Source organism: Xenopus laevis, chromosome 3L, assembly GCF_017654675.1.
Source record: "Xenopus laevis strain J_2021 chromosome 3L, Xenopus_laevis_v10.1, whole genome shotgun sequence".
Taxonomy (NCBI): Eukaryota; Metazoa; Chordata; class Amphibia; order Anura; family Pipidae; genus Xenopus; species Xenopus laevis.
The window spans coordinates 100,189,775-100,207,435 of record NC_054375.1 but is presented as its reverse complement, the minus strand read 5'-3'; the positions used below and the strand labels follow the sequence as shown (position 1 = coordinate 100,207,435).

Genomic DNA, 17,661 nt, shown 5'->3' with positions numbered 1-17,661 from the left:
CTCGTAATTTGTTTAAATTCTACCTTGTGCGCGGATTAAACACAAGGTTGAAAACATTTTTCATCATGGCTATACAGAACTGTCCATTTAGTCTAAGGATTGTACTCCCTATGACACTCTTGGGGAACACAAGCCCAAGAGTTGTCGTGGTTACCATCTGAGGCCTAGCATATCCTTTCATCCTTGTGCAATCAGAAACCAGTAATAAATATTTCACAAGCTAGTGTCAAGTTATGTAGTGTCCATGGGAAGGTAGCGTGTTCTTAACACTTCCATTACCTGATTAAACAGTAATAGCAGGGAAAGGAAAATGTTGCTATTAGGCAGTTAGTTGCAAATATATACTGTCTAAGCATGGCTTCTGTATTCCACCTATTTTCTTAAAAATACAGTATATTGTGCAGACGTATCTTATTGTTCTGTCAGAATGTTCATTCTCTGCATACTTTCATAGTTACATAAATAATTTGGTTTGGCAGAGACAATAATCCATCACGTTTAACCCTTCCTAATTATCCCCAGTGCATATAAAACTCGCTGTAAATTGTGAAATTATTATAGCATTTAAAGGGGTTTTTCACGTTTAAATTAACTTTTAGTATGATGCAGAGTGTGATATTCTGAGACAATTTGCAATTGGGTTTTATTTTTTATTATTTGTGGTTTATTTAGCTTTAAATTCAGCAGCTCTCCAGTTTGCAATGTCAGCAGTCTGGTTGCTACTATGGTCCAAATTACCCTAACAACCATGTATTAATTTGAATGAGCGACTGGAATATGAATAGGAGAGGGCCTGAATAGAAAGAAGAGTAAATAAAATCTGTAGCCTTACAGAGCATTTGTTTTTAGATGGTGTCAGTGACCCCCATTTGAAAGATGGAAAGAGTCAGAAGAAGAAGGCAAATATTTAAAAACCTGTAAAAAAATAAATAATGACGATCAATGGAATAGTCGATTAGAACTGGCTATTTTGTAACGTACTAAAAGTTACGTTTAAGGTGAACCACCCCTTTAAGGTTGTACTTCCCTACAGCACTGTATGCCCATGCTCACACCCCACTGTCTGTTTAGGTAAAAATACATGGAAACGCTATAAAACTTTTTTTTACCGTATTTTCTGCCATTAAACCTAGAGTTAATTTTTTGAATTGGGGCATGAACAAAATAAAGGTGTCCTGATTTTTTTTCACAGATGGAAATGAAGTAACAGTAATTAAATGCAGGTATAGGATCCGTTATCCAGAAAGCTCTGGATTATGGGAAGGTTGTTTCCATAGGCTCTATTTTAATTAAATAATTCCAAATTTTAAAACCTATTTCTTTTTTCTTTGTAATAACAAAACAGTACCTTGCATTTGATCCCAATGAAGAATTAATTAATTCTTATTCATGAGAAAACAGTCCTATTGGGTTTATTTATTGCTTAAATGATTTTTAGCAGTATAAAGTTCCAGATTACAGAAAGACACCCTATCCGGTAAACCCCAGGTCCTGAGCATTCTATATAACAGGCTCATACCTGTATCTCAAACAGAACTCAGTGCAGGGTAGTTGTATTCATAAACAAATAAAAAACCTATAGTTTTCATTTTCATCAGCCTATGACGCTTCTAGTATATTATAACACAGATAATAAAAGTACTGGTTCTAAATGGTCTTAAAGGCCTTAATTCACAGTAACATGAAGGGGCAAATTTACTTAGCTCGAGTGATGGATTAGAAGGAAAAAAACTTCGAATTCCGAAGTTTTTTTTGGCTACTTCGACCATCAAATTGTCTACTTTGAACGATTCGAACTAAAAATCGTTCAACTATTCGACCATTCAATAGTCGAAGTACTGTCTCTTTAAAAAAAACTTCGACCACCTACTTCGCCACCTAAAACCTACCGAGCACCAATGTTAGCCTATGGGGAAGGTCCCTATAATCTTTCTAAGTATTTTTTTATTGAAGGAAAATCGTTCGATCGATGAATTAAAATCCTTTGAATCGTTCAATTCGAAGGATTTAATTGTTCGATCAAACTATTTTTCCTTCGATCGTACGACCGATATTCGAAGTCGAAGGATTTTACTTCGACGGTCGAATATCGAGGGTTAATTAACCCTCGATATTCGACCAATAGTAAATGTGCCCCGTGGACATATAGCTTTCTGAGCACACAAAATGGAGTTTCTTTGTGTAAACGTGTTGTATGGCTTCACGTCTATATAAAAAACACAAGAACATTATCTGTTCTGATGAAAATATGGCAGCTCCTTTTAAAATGTTTTAAGTATGCACACTGTGGAAACCAAAATTCAGTGCATACATGCCCACCTTTACCCATGAGTATTCCAACTAGCAAGATAACTAGCAATAGATGAGAGTTATGTATTAGTGAATTTTCACAAAACAACTATGTGATTAAAGGGACATTCTTACTTTTGTGTTTTCAAAGAGTAGGTTTTTATTCTATTCAGAGTTATCTAAATCAATTTATATATTTTTATCACAACTCGTAGCTTTTAAATATTGATACGCATGAATAGCATTTGTGTTCTGCCACAACAGCTAAAAAAAATAAAAACAAAAATAATAAAATTGCCAGATTGCCACCATTGACTTATTAAGATCAGATTTTGACCCAAAGAAGTTAATTGGCAGGTAATGAAGGTAAAGGAAACCTAGATGGGGCATTTACAAATTACTGCATAAGCAAACCTGTTACCCTCAGTTAAGAAAATACAAAAATAATATACATTATTTACATTTATATTCCTTTCATTAAATGTAATTGATGGATAAAAGTTATAGTAATTACAATATAAACAAATGTAAAATATACAGGTATTGGACCTGTTATCCAGATTGCTCATGAGCTGGGGTTTTCCAGAAAATGGATCTTTCCTTAATTTGGATCTTCATACCCTAAGTCTACTAGAAAACCATGTAAACATTAAATAAAATAGGATTGTATTGCTTCCAATAAGGATTATTTATATCGTAGTTTGGGTCAAGTACAAGGAAATAATTTTTAAAAATATGGATTATTTGGATAAAATGAGTCTATGGGGATGGCCTTTCCATAATTTTGAGATTTCTAGATAATGGATCCCATACCTGTACTAAAGAAATATATTTCTTAAACATCTACTAGTAGTTTACATACTGGAAAAGTTTGCTAACTTCATGAGCAATGATTGATGACCACATAATATATTAGTAGAGTGTAAAAATGAAATTAAAAATGTATTAGCTCTACCAGGCAAATCTTAAAATAATACCTAACCCTTAAAATTAAAGCCACTTCAGTAATAGAGATGGCACCCATCCATTATATCTGTCAGGCATGGTAAAATGGCTATGTAATCTGAGGAAGTGAAACCAGTAGGGCAGTAAAGTTGAGAAAGGTGACATTACCTCCTGGTGGAGATCTTGAAAGCATTGTAGTGTCAATGTGAAATGGGTTCAGCTAATGAAGCACGGACCATGTATATATAATTCTGTGAGTGGGGTTTAACATGGCATAAATACTAGTAATGGGCAAATCTGTACCGTTTCGCTTCGCTGAATAATTCGCAAAACGGTAAAGATTTGCGAAACACATTGAAGTAAATGGGTGTCAAAATAATGTTAATGAGCGACAATTTTTCACGCGAGCGACAATGTTTATACATGTGGCTATTTTGTCCAAATGCATTAAAGTCAATGGATGTCTGAATAATTTTGATGCGCAGCAATTTTTAGGCGCACGCCAATTTTGCAGCGTCGGATTTTTCACCAGCGAATTTTAGCCACAGTTTTGCAAAAACATTCACAGGCAGCAAAATGTGGAAATTCACCACAAATCCATGCCTGCCAAATTTATTTGCCCATCACTAATAAATACCCAAACATATAACTGTTTATATCTACTTATTATCATCTTACTGACTTATTTATCACCATAGCCCTGGCATTTTGTCTAGCTACTCACCTATCTGAGTATGAGGAAAAAATGTAGGACCATTGAGTGGACAAAGACCTCAGTTGTTCCCATTAAACATTATGGGGGTTATGTAATAATTGGCACTAAGTTTGTCCAGGAGCGGTAACCCAAATCAACCAACCAGCAGGTAGAATTTACTGGTCACCTACTTAAAAGCAAACATCTTATTGGTTTCTATGGGTTACTGCTACTGGGCAAACTTAGTGGCTTTTATTACATAGGGGGGATACCACTTATCATACTGCGGTGTCCAGCTATATATTTTGTGTGCAAAGGTTTTTACAAGTCTAATCACCAATTAGCAGGTAGTATTTATTAGTCCTATCGGTTTCCATGGGTTACTGCACCTGGGCAGCCTTTATGCATTTTATTATATGTGGGGTTAGGTATCACATATGAGAACCAAATGCCTTCCGTTCAAAAGTTCTGCCACAATGAACAGTATCCAGATAAGTCTGTCATATCCATGCATGTACATTGGCAAATGATTTTCATGATCTTCTTTGGAGTGTTCTAATCCAGAAAAAGATTTTTTTCCACAATTGTGTTTTTTTAAGAATATAAAAAGTCCTGAAATGCTAAAACTCAATTGTGAAAACTCAATTGTGTCTTTCTTACAGCAATTCCCCCACCCCAGTACTCAAAAAACCACAAATCTGACCCTTGTTATTGGAAAAAACCCTTGTTTTCTCCAAAGAGCAATGGAACAATGCTGAAGCTTTCAATTTTTCTGTAACCATTTTTTTTCATATTAATAATGACACTGAATTGCCAAATCCTAAATCCATCAATTAATTTTGTATACAATACTTGTATTCGATATGATTCAGGACCATGGACAGGGAAGACTTTATCGCAGTCAGCAAATAGTGATACAGCTCATCATAACTGGCATTATTTCCAGTACAATTGGAAACACCTCCGTTATCTACCATCCATGTTTGTTTCTGCTTATTTTTAGGCACGATGACCTGAAAGAAATGCTGGACAGTAATAAAGATTCGTTAAAGTTAGAAGCCATGAAGAGGATTGTAGCTGTAAGTGTAAAGTTATCTTTCTATTTCACATTGCCCAGTAATATGTGGCATACGGTTGCTGTCCTTAATGTGTTCTGGACTCATGGAACAATCTCTACTGATTGCAGATGATTGCAAGAGGGAAAAATACATCCGATCTTTTCCCAGCTGTTGTGAAGAATGTAGCGTGCAAGAACATCGAGGTAAGGGAAAACAACAAGGTGCTACAGGATCTCTATGCAAATATACAGAGGGTTGTGTGTACTAAGTAACGGTAAAGGAAAAACGGAAGTGTGTCTAATCTGGCTAAATTTACCAAAAACACATAAAAGAGAAGGGATTAATCAATTCACATTCCCCGTCTTTATGTTTTATTAGAAATGTATTCTCTGTAAGTGCCAAGCCACCATACCACATCAAGTTAGATCTCATACGGTGGCCCAAACTATTATATTCATATTTTTTATAGGCTGGTCTATTCCTGCTTAGCTGTTTTTCTTGGGAAAAGTGTCTCTTGGCCACTTAATATGCCTGGCCTCTGTAGCCTATTTGTATGAGACAGATCTACAAGACCTAAAACCTAATAAAGGGAGAGATGTGGGGGTGCTATATTCACATGGAAGTTTGACCTTCCTTCCCTCAGAACAACATGTTAATATACAAAGGAGTTATGAGAAGACTCAAATGCTATGTAAAGTAAAAGTAAAGTATTAAAGAAGTGCGACTCACCAGGCCAAATTTACTTCAACCGTGCAGAAAAGAGGGAATTGGTCAAGGTACATTCCCAAGCTCTATATTTTATTAGTAGCTTATTCTGTGCATACATTTTTCAAAATGAAGTTTTAGTTACAAATGAATATCACATGATCACAAAATTGCTTGTTCGTCAAGTGTAGAAAAAAGCTTAGATGGGATCAAAGCAACCAAACTGAAATTGGATCTAATGTGTAACATTTCAGAATAGTTCTCTGTTTTCTAAAAAGAATAAATTTGAGTCCGTATGTAATAATTATACAGAGAAAAAACAAACAGGAAAGGGTACATATAGAAAAGAGCAGCGTCAGTGCATTAGGGAAAAATCTGGTGGGCCCTGCCACCCCTGACCTGTTGTTTGGCCACACCTAGGGTTGCCACCTGGCCGGTATTTTACCGGTAAAAATGGTGGTTGATCCCAATGTTATTAATAGGGAAAAAAGATAAATATATAGGAAGGGCGGTATTTTTTTCCAGAAAAGGTGGCAACCCTAGCCACACCTCCGGGTAGAAATGATTGTGGAGGTCGCAGGCAGCAGCAAGGATATTAGTGTTGCAACTCAGAGGTATGAATTGGGGATGAGGGAACTATGTGGCTTGTGGAGTAGAGTTTCCCAACTTGCCTGATGGCAGTAGCGTCCATGGAAGCCACAAATCTTAGAGGGTAGAAAATGCAAAAATGCATTTATAGCCAGTGTAAGTTCTCGTAAACACAGCCTTTGCCTAACAATATGCAATTATAACTGTGCGTCAATACTAGAGAAATGTTTGTATGTATGTGCAAATTGGTATGTCATACTCTGTAAAGAGCTGTGGGGAGCAATTATGATTTATAAATTAATGCAATAATAATAGTTTTATGGAACAACGGACCCTCAAAAGGCGGACAGACAGGGTCAGACTGGGCTGGCAGGACACTGGGAAAAAAACCCTGTGAGCTCCACCAACCCAGACCCAAGGAAGTACATCTCTCCCCTGCTGCCCTTCCTTCCCCAACCACAATGAGGTCTAGATTCGTGTGGCGAGGGTGGGTAAGGAGGCGGGTAGCGGGGGGCCCTGAAGGGGTGTGGGGCAGCAGTCCTGGTGGGCCTCTGAAGACTTTTCCGACACTGCAGAAAGGGCTTCTCATGAATCACTAAAGCCTCCAGCTCTCCCATTTGTGCAGAAGAAAACAACAGCAAAATATATTGTGTTTTGACTGTTAGTTAGAGAATAGTACCTGTTATAACAACAATAGTTTTTGCTGTAGTTTTAAAATATGTTCTCTTTTTTTTAGGTTAAAAAGTTAGTATATGTCTATTTGGTTCGATATGCTGAGGAGCAACAGGACCTAGCACTGCTCTCAATCTCCACCTTTCAGCGTGGGTTAAAGGTTAGAGGTCTTACCTACCTTATTATATATGACATTGTGAAAATCTATAGAATGCATTCTGTAACAGTCTGTAATTGTCATTCATTTTGAGTGTATTGGACCAATATATGAAAGGAAAGCTTATTGCAGATGGCATTTAGAAAAATATGCTATTTATCTTTGTATATGTTATTGATACATACTGTAGATAAACCAAAACAGGTTCTCCAAATTCTTGCAAAACATTTGACAGGAGGAGCAGTATTTGAAGAATTGGTGAAATGCTAGCTTCTATGTAGATAATTTAGAAAGAGGGGATTTATCATTTATCAGTACTGTAGGAAAATGGAACAACCTGCAAAATAGTACCCAACTGTTTATGTGTGAAAATAGCTGGACCTGTGGGAAGAAACACATTTCCGCTCAACAGCGAGTTTGAGAAAAGATTTTATTTTGTTACACACAAGAACTGGTTTTAAGGGATAGATTCCTTTAGATTTACTTTAAAGGGGACCTGTCACCCTAAGAAATATTTTCGAATTATTTTCTGTCATGTTAGTTGAGCAAAATAAACTTTACTTACACTGTATTTATTATTTAAATTTCGTTTCCTTCTGTTTTGGAATTATACAATCACAGCAAGCAGGCAGCTGCCATTTTGTGGACAAGGTTATTAAGGGAAATTGTGTGTCACCCCAAAATCTTGTGTATGAACCAGAATGAGGGACCTAATGTCCATGTGCGGTGCCGTACACAATTATAGAGCCTGAGGAGGGAAGGGGGAATATGAGGAGAGCAGTGACATGTAGGAAGTGCTGAATGGAAAGTGAAAGTAATTGACTGCCCGCCTCTATGCCACGGGCATAGAGGCGGGGCAGGTAATATTTGATTGACAGTTTAGATATTTAAACACCTTTATAACAGGTATGGATGTTTTAATGAAAAAATTTTTTGGGGTTCCATATTTAATTTGGAAAGGACTTTCATTATGCAGTTTTTTATGTGTAGGTGACAGGTCCACTTGTAGACAGTGATATTCTAAGGCAACTGCAATAGTTTTTTTATAATATATTAGGGATGCATTCGAGATTCAGCCAAGATGCCTTTTTCAGCAGGATCCGAATTCAGCTGAATCCACGTGCCTGGCCAAACCGAATCTGAATTCAAAAAAATCATTTGACTTTTCATCAAACAAACAAGGAAGTCAAAGATTATTTTAACAGCACATGGAGCTTGCAGTTCCCAGGTTTACATATGCAATTTAGGGGTTGGATTCGGTTTGGTATTCCGCCAAAGGATTTGGGATTCAGCTGAATTCTAAAATAGTGGATTTGGTGTATTCCTATTATTTATTTATGTGGCTGTTTGTTTGCTTTTTATTATAATATTAAGAAGGTCTCAAGTTTGGATTTGCAGCAGCAATCTGGTTGCTATGGTCCAATTTACTAAAGCAGCAAGGCAGTGGTTTCAATGGGAAACCAGGAGTTAACAGAAAATGGTTTGCCACTAAGCATTCACTTGTACTGGTATAAATAAATCCCTTTGGCAACACTATTTTTTAGAGTGTTGCAGATTTATAACTAGAAACCCAATACGCTTGTTTTTCTTCCCATTCCAGGACCCAAATCAACTGATTCGTGCCAGTGCCCTACGTGTTCTCTCTAGCATCCGTGTGCCAATTATCGTGCCAATTATGATGCTAGCGATAAAGGAGGCAGCTTCAGATATGTCCCCCTACGTAAGAAAGACGGCTGCACATGCTATACCCAAGTTGTATAGGTAACTCCATGCTATATACCATTCCTAGGTAACACATACATTGTGCACATGCTGCATCCAAGCTACACATGTTATACACGTCACCTGCATGTTGTCAAACACTCTGATCATCTTACAGCGACTGTCCATACCTGACACTACATAGCTCAACTGGTGCAAATTGCATGTTTCAGGTATACACTGAGAGTTTATGCTGTACACCTGGACCATAGCTAGATTGAAAGAATTAGTATATAAATCTGATTTAATCCAGATTATTGCTGAATTTGCAGATTGAACAGTTCCCAGCAGTCAATACACATATTCATCAGCTGGATGGTTGCAGACTTAACATTCATACTTTTACTTTATCAAGCATAAAGGTTTCTGTGGAAAGAAAAGTAGCCTGTATGGCACGTACTATACCTAAGCCTACACTGCCCTCACTCTAGATGAATAACACATTAATTAATCACTGCACACATAGGGGTGTATTTATTAACATCGGAGACAAACATCAACAGTGATGTTGCCCGTAGCAACAAATCAGATTTGCTTTTCTTTTATAAGTTGTAAGTAACTGTTCAAAATCGAATTGCTGATTGGTTTCTATGGGCAACTTTGCCATATTGTACCATATAAGTATACTGTACAGATAAAATATATCTTGCACAAAATACCTGTAACCTTTATATCACACTGTCTGCCCCCAGTTTCTATGTCTGTTTAGCCATTGCCTTTTATAGATTCTGTTTTAGGCTTTCTCCTTATCCTTTTCTCTGTCTCTTTCCTCCCACCAGCCTGGATTCTGACCAGAAAGATCAGCTCATTGAGGTCATAGAGAAACTTCTGTCTGATAAAACAACAGTAAGTTGTGTCACTGAAATCTACCAGAACCATTTGATGGCCATAACATTTATGGATTGATTACTGTTTTTATTTATAAGAATACTATTATAGTAAAGAAAAAAAAAATCACTGTCTAAAGTAAATAGTAAATATAGGCAAACTGTGTTGCTCCAGGTGCTGTTGAACTGTAGTACAGTCTTTAAGTTAGAGGTGCAGTTCTGCAGCACCTGATGGGTTAAAGGATGCATGCTTGTCTGTACATTGTCATTGTCTCTGAATGATTGGCTGCTGCATATTTCCTTAGTAAGTGGTGTCTATTTCCCACATACTGCTCAATAATCAACTACTAACAAGGGTTTATATATGCAGTTATAACATAACTCTGCCCTTATACAAAATGTGTGTTTTTTCTTTGGACATTTAAATACCATTTACATAAATCATATCCGCATAGCAGACAATGGATTGCTATTATAGAAGTAATCTCAAATCATAGAAAAGTATGTTTTCTCTTTTCATTGTTACAGACCTTTAAATGGAAAAACATACCTCCCTTTTTACTATTATGAAATGGCGCATTAACTTTATCTGAACTTTCAGAAATTTTTTTTACACAGACATGCCTGATTCCACAAATGGATAGGAAACCACAATTGTTTGTATGATTGGACAGACCAGTTCCCCACCTTTCTAAAGCTGGGCATAGACGCACAGATCCTATCGTACAAATCGAGGATTCGTACGATTTTCGGATCGTGTGTGGAGAGTGCCGACATCTTTCGTCCGGTGGAGATCGGTCGTTTGGTTGATCAGACAGGTTCGACTCAATCCTGCTGGAGCCCATTGCACATCGTAATTGGATCGTTCGGCTATACGGACGAACGTTCAGAGAACCCCCGATATAGTCATGCTCGTTAATGGCATATCGGGGACAGATCCGCTCGTTTAGCAATGTCGCCAAACGAGCGGATCTTTGCGTCTATGGCCACCTTTAGGCTCACATTGTAATGTAACGTAAACCCAGAAACCGTCACTTTACGATGGAACAAGGTGAGGGAGAGACGCTGCATGACAATATGAGACTAAGGGGGTTAGGAAACTTGTCCCAAAGAACACAGACATATACTATCATGCTTTCTTATCAGTCTGTAGAATCAAGTAAGTCTGTGTAAAAATAAATAAATAAATAAACCATCTATATTTCTGGAAGTTCACATAGAATTTATGCACCTTTCTACCTAAGATCAAGGGAATGAGCTTACATCAAAAGGGGAATATATTTTGCCTCTAAACAGGTAACAAAATGGTTGAAGTTCTTTACCCTATCTTCTATCATTGTAATGTACAGCTCTACATGACACCATATGAATAAAGGTATATAAATACATATATATATATATATATATAAAATAAAGAAAGACCAGCAACACCAGGATTTTTGTTAGTGGAAAAAGTGTGGTTACATATGCAATAACACTTTTTCCACTTACAAAAATCCTGGTGTTGCTGGTCTTTCTTTATTTATATACTGATCTTACCGAGCACCCGGGTATAGGATTTGGATCGGAGTGCTGTCCACCACAACAAGATATATATATATATATATATATATATATATATATATATATATATATATTATTATTATTATTATTATTATTATTATATGTCATATAGTGTAGAAACACTTATATTCCTTTGCTGCAGATCTTGTTTGCCCCATTGCCTGATGAATTCTCTCTCTCTCTCTCTCCAAGCTGGTTGCAGGCAGTGTGGTGATGGCGTTTGAAGAGGTCTGCCCCGAGCGCATAGATTTGATCCATAAGAATTACCGCAAGCTGTGTAACCTGCTGATAGATGTGGAAGAGTGGGGTCAGGTGGTGATTATCAATATGCTGACACGTTATGCGCGTACACAGTTTCTAAATCCCAACCAAAATGTGAGTTCCATGATACATTGTCATGTCTTTTCCTAATGAGCCTGTCCTGACTTTCTGTCTGTCCAATGAACTTACTCATTCTGCCTCCATGCCTCACCTCGCAAAAACATTTCATATTGAGTAAAGCTGAAGGTTGCTGGAATTTACAGTTCAGCAACAGGTGGATGTGGGCAGATTGAGAGCTCCTGTTTTATGTAATTTTTCCACCCAGCTTTCCTAAATTGATAGGGGACCCAGCTTTTTCTATTTCAATCCATAATAATCTCTTAATTCTCCCACATTATCTAACATTCTGTTCTCTCCACAAACTATGCTTCTATCGTCTTACCCTTTTTCCTCACATTCTTCCAGGAGTCACTTCTTGAGGAGAACCCAGAGAAAGCTTTTTATGGCTCAGATGATGATGATGATGATGAAGGGGGGAAAGAAAAGGCAGAACCATCATCCATGGCTAAACGCAAGCCTTACGTTATGGACCCAGACCATCGGCTTTTGCTCCGTAATACCAAACCTCTCCTACAGAGTCGCAATGCTGCTGTAAGAAAATGCATTTAACACCATAGATGAACTGAGCTTCCATACTCCTGAGAAATGTCTTAAAAGGGTGGTTAACTAGGACACGTTGCCTTCACTTCGATGTACATCTATGGTTGAACGCACTGCTATTTCTGACACTTTTCTCCCATTTCTCTATTTTCTTATCCTCTTATTCCTTGTCTTTACTTTCTCTTCCCCCTATCTCCCCTTTTTTTAATTGATGATACAGTCACTTTAGCTTTTTCAAGTTAATGGTTCATATGTGGAAACTACGTTTATTGATCTGCTGTGTAGATACCTTCCTTGTCGTTACTTCAGCCGATGTCTTTTTGTTGCATTACGTTCTGCAGTCTAAACTGTATTGAAGAAAATAAATAAAAATTTCAAATTTAAAAAAAAAAAAAAAAGGGTGGTTAACCTTTAAGCTAACTTTAAATATGTTATAGAATGGTCAATTCTAAGCAACTTTTCAATTGGCCTTCATTTTTTCTTTTTATAGTTTTTGAATTATTTGCCTTCTTCTTCTGACTGTTTCCAGCTTTGAAATGGGGGTCACTGCCCCATCTAAAAGATAAAGGCTCTGTAAAGCTACAAATGTATTGTTATTGCTGCTTTTTATTACTCCGTTTTCTATTCATGCCCTCTCCTATTCATATTCCAATTTGGACCCTAGCAATGCAACTGGATTGCTGAAATTGCAAACTGGAAAACTGCTTAATAAAAAGCTACTGTAAATTAATAAAAACACAAATAATAAATGAAAACCAATTTTGTTTTAAAATATCACTTTCTACATCATGCCAAAAGTTAATTCAAAGATGAACAACCCCTTTAAGGTCAATTCTGCAGAACTAACTTTAAGGGGGCAGTTTTAGTATTACATGCACAATGATATTCTCAGACTATATGCTCTTGGCTTTCATTTTTATCTGTTGCAGGAATGTTGAAGGTACAACACTTATGTCTCCTTTCTTTTATAAGGTGGTTATGGCTGTGGCACAACTTTATTTCCACCTGGCACCAAAAGCAGAAGTTGGGGTGATAGCAAAGGCACTGGTTCGGTTACTGCGAAGTCACAGGTTAGAGGATCTCCTCTATATATGTCATTCGTCTCTCAATGGAAATGAGCTTCTTTTGATGTATATTTTTTCAAGTTACCAAACAAAACGTGAACAGTACTCCCAGATCTGCCATTACATATGTTGTGGTGAATGCTCTTTACTAAATGTGGAAAGTGACCTCATTAGATACTTTGATGTGTCTGCCTTTTCTTCACAACCACCTGCCATATCTCATTTAGAACATCCAATAATTATTAGCACATAATTGTTCCACTGCACTGTACAATAAATAAGTGTAGATATTAAAAATACAGATTTACATACAAAGCAGCCAAGAACACAAGAGGTGAAGAGGGCCTTCAGCAGACAAGCTTGCATTCTCCTTTTTACTATAATAATTGAAATAGTTAAATAGAAGCTGAGTACATAGAAAAATACATCAGTTCCTCAAGTTAAGTGTTTTACACATGGGTTAACCCTTTAAGTGCTATACAGTATAGACTCCACATAAAAAGATGTATTTGGGTACAGGTTTCCCAGTCGGTAGGGTGCAGTATAGACTGTTTTGGAATGTATTTTTCATAAAAATTTTCATATTGAAAATGTTAATTCAGGATCATGTCCAAGTATATCTCTCTACATTCATCATCCAGTTCTGATATGTCTATTTGCCAGCTCATTTTGGCCTCTTATTGCCTTGTACGTAGGTATTCAGCACCACTTGCTGGTCAAACTGTTGGAGGTGCAGTGTTGGAGAATGTTTTCTCCTCATTTAGTTTTATATACCTTGAATATTCAGACTTGCATTTAGATGGGGAAAATGGTAACAGTGATAGGGAAATTAGATTTTTTTCAAAACAGGAACGCTCTAACATTTATTTTAGTAAGCCTATCTGTAAATAACTGTTAATTTCTTGTCTTCTTCCACCAGTGAAGTACAATATGTGGTACTCCATAATGTGGCAACCATGTCCATCAAGAGAAGGGTAAGCACAAAGCCTTCAGTCTGAGGCCTTTGTCTATTAGTATTAATAACATATGGACCTATGAGCATTTTGTTGACTGAGCATATCTTACTGTTATTAGGCTACTATACTGAATGCACAGCAGTGCAAAATACTTTCTCACTAATATAATTGAAAGTATTTTTTTTATATTATGATGCTCCAGACACATAAAGAATATTCATGCATAGAAAACATACAAACAAATTGCAGTGCTTTGCTACTGGTTTTCTTGAGACTGGAAACTTTTTATTCTTTACCATTTTACTAAATGTTATGCATACATTTTTCTTTATAGGGGATGTTTGAACCGTACCTTAAAAGTTTCTACATTCGATCCACTGATCCAACTCAGATTAAGATTCTTAAGGTAATTAAGTAGTGGTTGTTTACATTTGATGGCAGCATTACATTGACATAAAGGGGCACATTTACTAAGGGTTGAATATCGAGGGTTAATTAACCCTCGATATTCGACCATCGAAGTAAAATCCTTCGAATATCGAAGTCGAAGGATTTACTGCAAATACTTCGATCAATTGATCGAAGTAAAAATCGTTCGATCGAATGATTAAATCCTTCAAATCGAACGACTGAAGAGACAGTAATTCGACTATCGAATAGTCAAATAGTTGAACGATTTTTAGTTTGAATCGTTCGAATCGAAGTCGTAGTCGAAGGTCGAAGTAGCCTATCCTCCAAACATACATGTGTTTGAAAACTTTCTGCATTGTTCTGTACTGGATTGTGATCTATGTTTTTAAATATGAATGCCTGAGTAAATAGACTGTATGTATTGCCAAGCTTGTTCACCCAAAATGCACCATATGCAATTTGGATTACATTGTAGATTAATCTAAATGCAAAGGAAATTATTATTATAATATTATATATATATATATATATATATATATATATATATTATTTTAGAGGTTGAACAAGAATTATGTAATGTTACATGAAGAGGTGTCAATAATTATCCTCCTTGGTAAATCGCGACCATGTGATTTTTTCTCTCTAAACAGCTAGAGGTCTTGACTAACCTGGCTAATGAAACCAACATTTCTACGATACTCCGAGAATTTCAGGTAACTTTTTATAGCTAATAAAGTTCAGGCAGCGGCATATTTAAAAAAAAGCCTTGTATACCTATAGGGATAAAGAGCCTAATCTGATATGAAAATGTAACATCTTTAAAAAGGTTCATATAAAGGTGCCTAAGTGCTGTGAAAGGGCTTACCTAAAGAATTGTAATTTCTCTTTTGTACCAGACCTACATTCGGAGCATGGATAAAGACTTTGTTGCTGCTACCATCCAGGCAATTGGTCGATGTGCCACCAACATTGGTAAAGTCCGCGACACCTGTTTAAATGGTCTTGTACAGCTGCTGTCAAATAGGGATGGTAAGTGTGCCATAAAGTTCATGTACAGCTCCTATCATATTCAAGCTAGAAGTAAGAAAGTATGAGCAGGAAGATATTATATTTATTAATTCATATTCTTTTTTTCTAATTATTTAAAAACATTGTTAGTTTCTTAACTAACTCATATTATACAAGATCATATATCTGCATTTCGTATATCAGTTCTGTAAAACTGTTTGATGATTCCCTTCACTTCAGAGTTGGTGGTGGCAGAGTCAGTAGTGGTTATCAAGAAGTTACTGCAGATGCAACCAGCGCAACACAGTGAGATAATCAAGCATATGGCCAAGTTAACTGACAATATCCAGGTACAGAAAGGTGGATGTAGGCAAATAATACCATTTATCACAGCAAAATACTGTATATTATTTAGAGTATTCCTAAAGACTTTGCATAGACTGACCCTTGATCTTATCTCACTAGGTCCCAATGGCACGAGCAAGTATTCTGTGGCTTATTGGAGAGTACTGCGAACATGTGCCCAAAATTGCCCCTGATGTCCTAAGGAAGATGGCCAAGTCATTCACTAATGAGGAGGACATTGTTAAACTTCAGACCATCAACTTGGCTGCAAAGCTGTATCTTACCAACCCCAAGCAGGTCTGTATTAACTGTAAACAATGACATAGCTGAGCATATGCTGACTTGATATATAATATTGCAGTTGTTTTTTTCTCTTCCCTGTGCATGTTCCTTCATTTTGCATTGTTATTTGGTCAGGGGAGAGCCTCAAAAAAATGCAAGCTACCGATGGAAAACTGGCACTATCTTACTTACTTACTTACTTAATCCTGTGTCTCCCACTGGAGCAAAGGGCCTCAACAAATGTTTGCCACCGGTTTCTGTCCTGGGCGATTTTTTCTATCTCAGTCCATGATGTCCCTGCTTTCTTTATTTCCTCTTCCACACTTTGTCTCCAAGTTGTCTTTGGTCTTCCTCTTTTCCTGCTGCCTTGAGGATTCCACTTTAAGGCCTCCTTCTCAATTGATTTATCCTTGTGAAGGGTATGGCCAATCCATCTCCACTTTCTACGTTTGATCTGTAAGTCCACTTGTTGTTCTTGGGTTCTCTCCCACAGCTCTTTATTTGAAATTATATTCGGCCACCAGATGTTTAATATTCTTCGGAGGCAGCGGTTTATAAAAGTTTGGAGGCTTTTTGTTATCTCCACTGTCACCTTCCATGTCTCACATCCATACAGGAGGACAGTCTTCACGTTACTCTGGAATATTCTCAGTTTAGATTTCATGGAAATATCTTTGGATCTCCAAATTTGATACAGTTGTACTGGCACTATCTAATTTTGATTAATACCTCCTTGCTAGTCAATTAGTTTATGTGCACTGGTGGATGACATCCAGCATGTTGTATTTTAGGTACTACTGTAGTTGGCTCACTAAATATAAACAGTGTGGTCTAAATGGGCCCATGTATTGGAAAATAAAAAGTTACCCTCACTTTCATGCAGTACTGCAAAAAGTAGGTGGGCAATGGTAAAAGTCAGAACTTTAGGAAATAACAGCGCAATCGCTATGTTTTTTCCCACAACGCAGGGTTTTTCCCCAGAATTCCAGTATTGTTTCTCTAGTCTGGGGACTTTGCATAGTTTTCAGTGTGCAAATGATGCGTGCCTCCTATTTTTGTGGCAAAACTAGACTGTGGTGCTATGGGAACCAAGGATCTACTCTACAGGTGGCAGTAGCTCCAGGGTTCCCTCAGCACCCTGTGTCAATTGGCTCAATTTGGAACAGAGAGACAGAATGGACTGATCAGCATCCAGTGCAACTTTACAGAGGTGCAAGGAGAACTCTTTGGTGCAAGTAACTTTAATGAATGGGGAATGGATATTGAATACACCTCCAACATTTATGGAAATATATCAAAGAAAATAATATATGATTCTCTACCTAAGCAAAGACCAGGGTCTTTTTTTCGCCCTAGGTTGTCCTGGTGAATTTGTGGCAATTCAGTGTACGTGGATAGGGGGGCAAGACTTGGAC

At 37.0% G+C, this 17,661-nt stretch overlaps 1 protein-coding gene across 8 annotated transcripts in view; it reads left to right on the top strand.

Moving 5' to 3' along the window:
- LOC108710286 (AP-3 complex subunit beta-2) overlaps window positions 1-17,661 on the top strand; it is a 43,620-nt gene that overhangs the window by 12,264 nt on the left and 13,695 nt on the right. For all 8 annotated transcript variants that reach the window (XM_041586708.1, XM_041586711.1, XM_041586710.1 and 5 more), the window contains exons 2-15: window positions 4,932-5,007; window positions 5,115-5,189; window positions 7,016-7,111; window positions 8,709-8,869; window positions 9,649-9,715; window positions 11,452-11,634; window positions 11,986-12,171; window positions 13,153-13,250; window positions 14,164-14,218; window positions 14,535-14,606; window positions 15,262-15,324; window positions 15,508-15,640; window positions 15,860-15,969; window positions 16,085-16,261. In XM_041586708.1, the coding sequence (XP_041442642.1) occupies window positions 4,932-5,007; window positions 5,115-5,189; window positions 7,016-7,111; window positions 8,709-8,869; window positions 9,649-9,715; window positions 11,452-11,634; window positions 11,986-12,171; window positions 13,153-13,250; window positions 14,164-14,218; window positions 14,535-14,606; window positions 15,262-15,324; window positions 15,508-15,640; window positions 15,860-15,969; window positions 16,085-16,261 (1,552 nt within the window). The remainder of the gene's footprint in view (window positions 1-4,931; window positions 5,008-5,114; window positions 5,190-7,015; window positions 7,112-8,708; window positions 8,870-9,648; window positions 9,716-11,451; window positions 11,635-11,985; window positions 12,172-13,152; window positions 13,251-14,163; window positions 14,219-14,534; window positions 14,607-15,261; window positions 15,325-15,507; window positions 15,641-15,859; window positions 15,970-16,084; window positions 16,262-17,661) is intronic.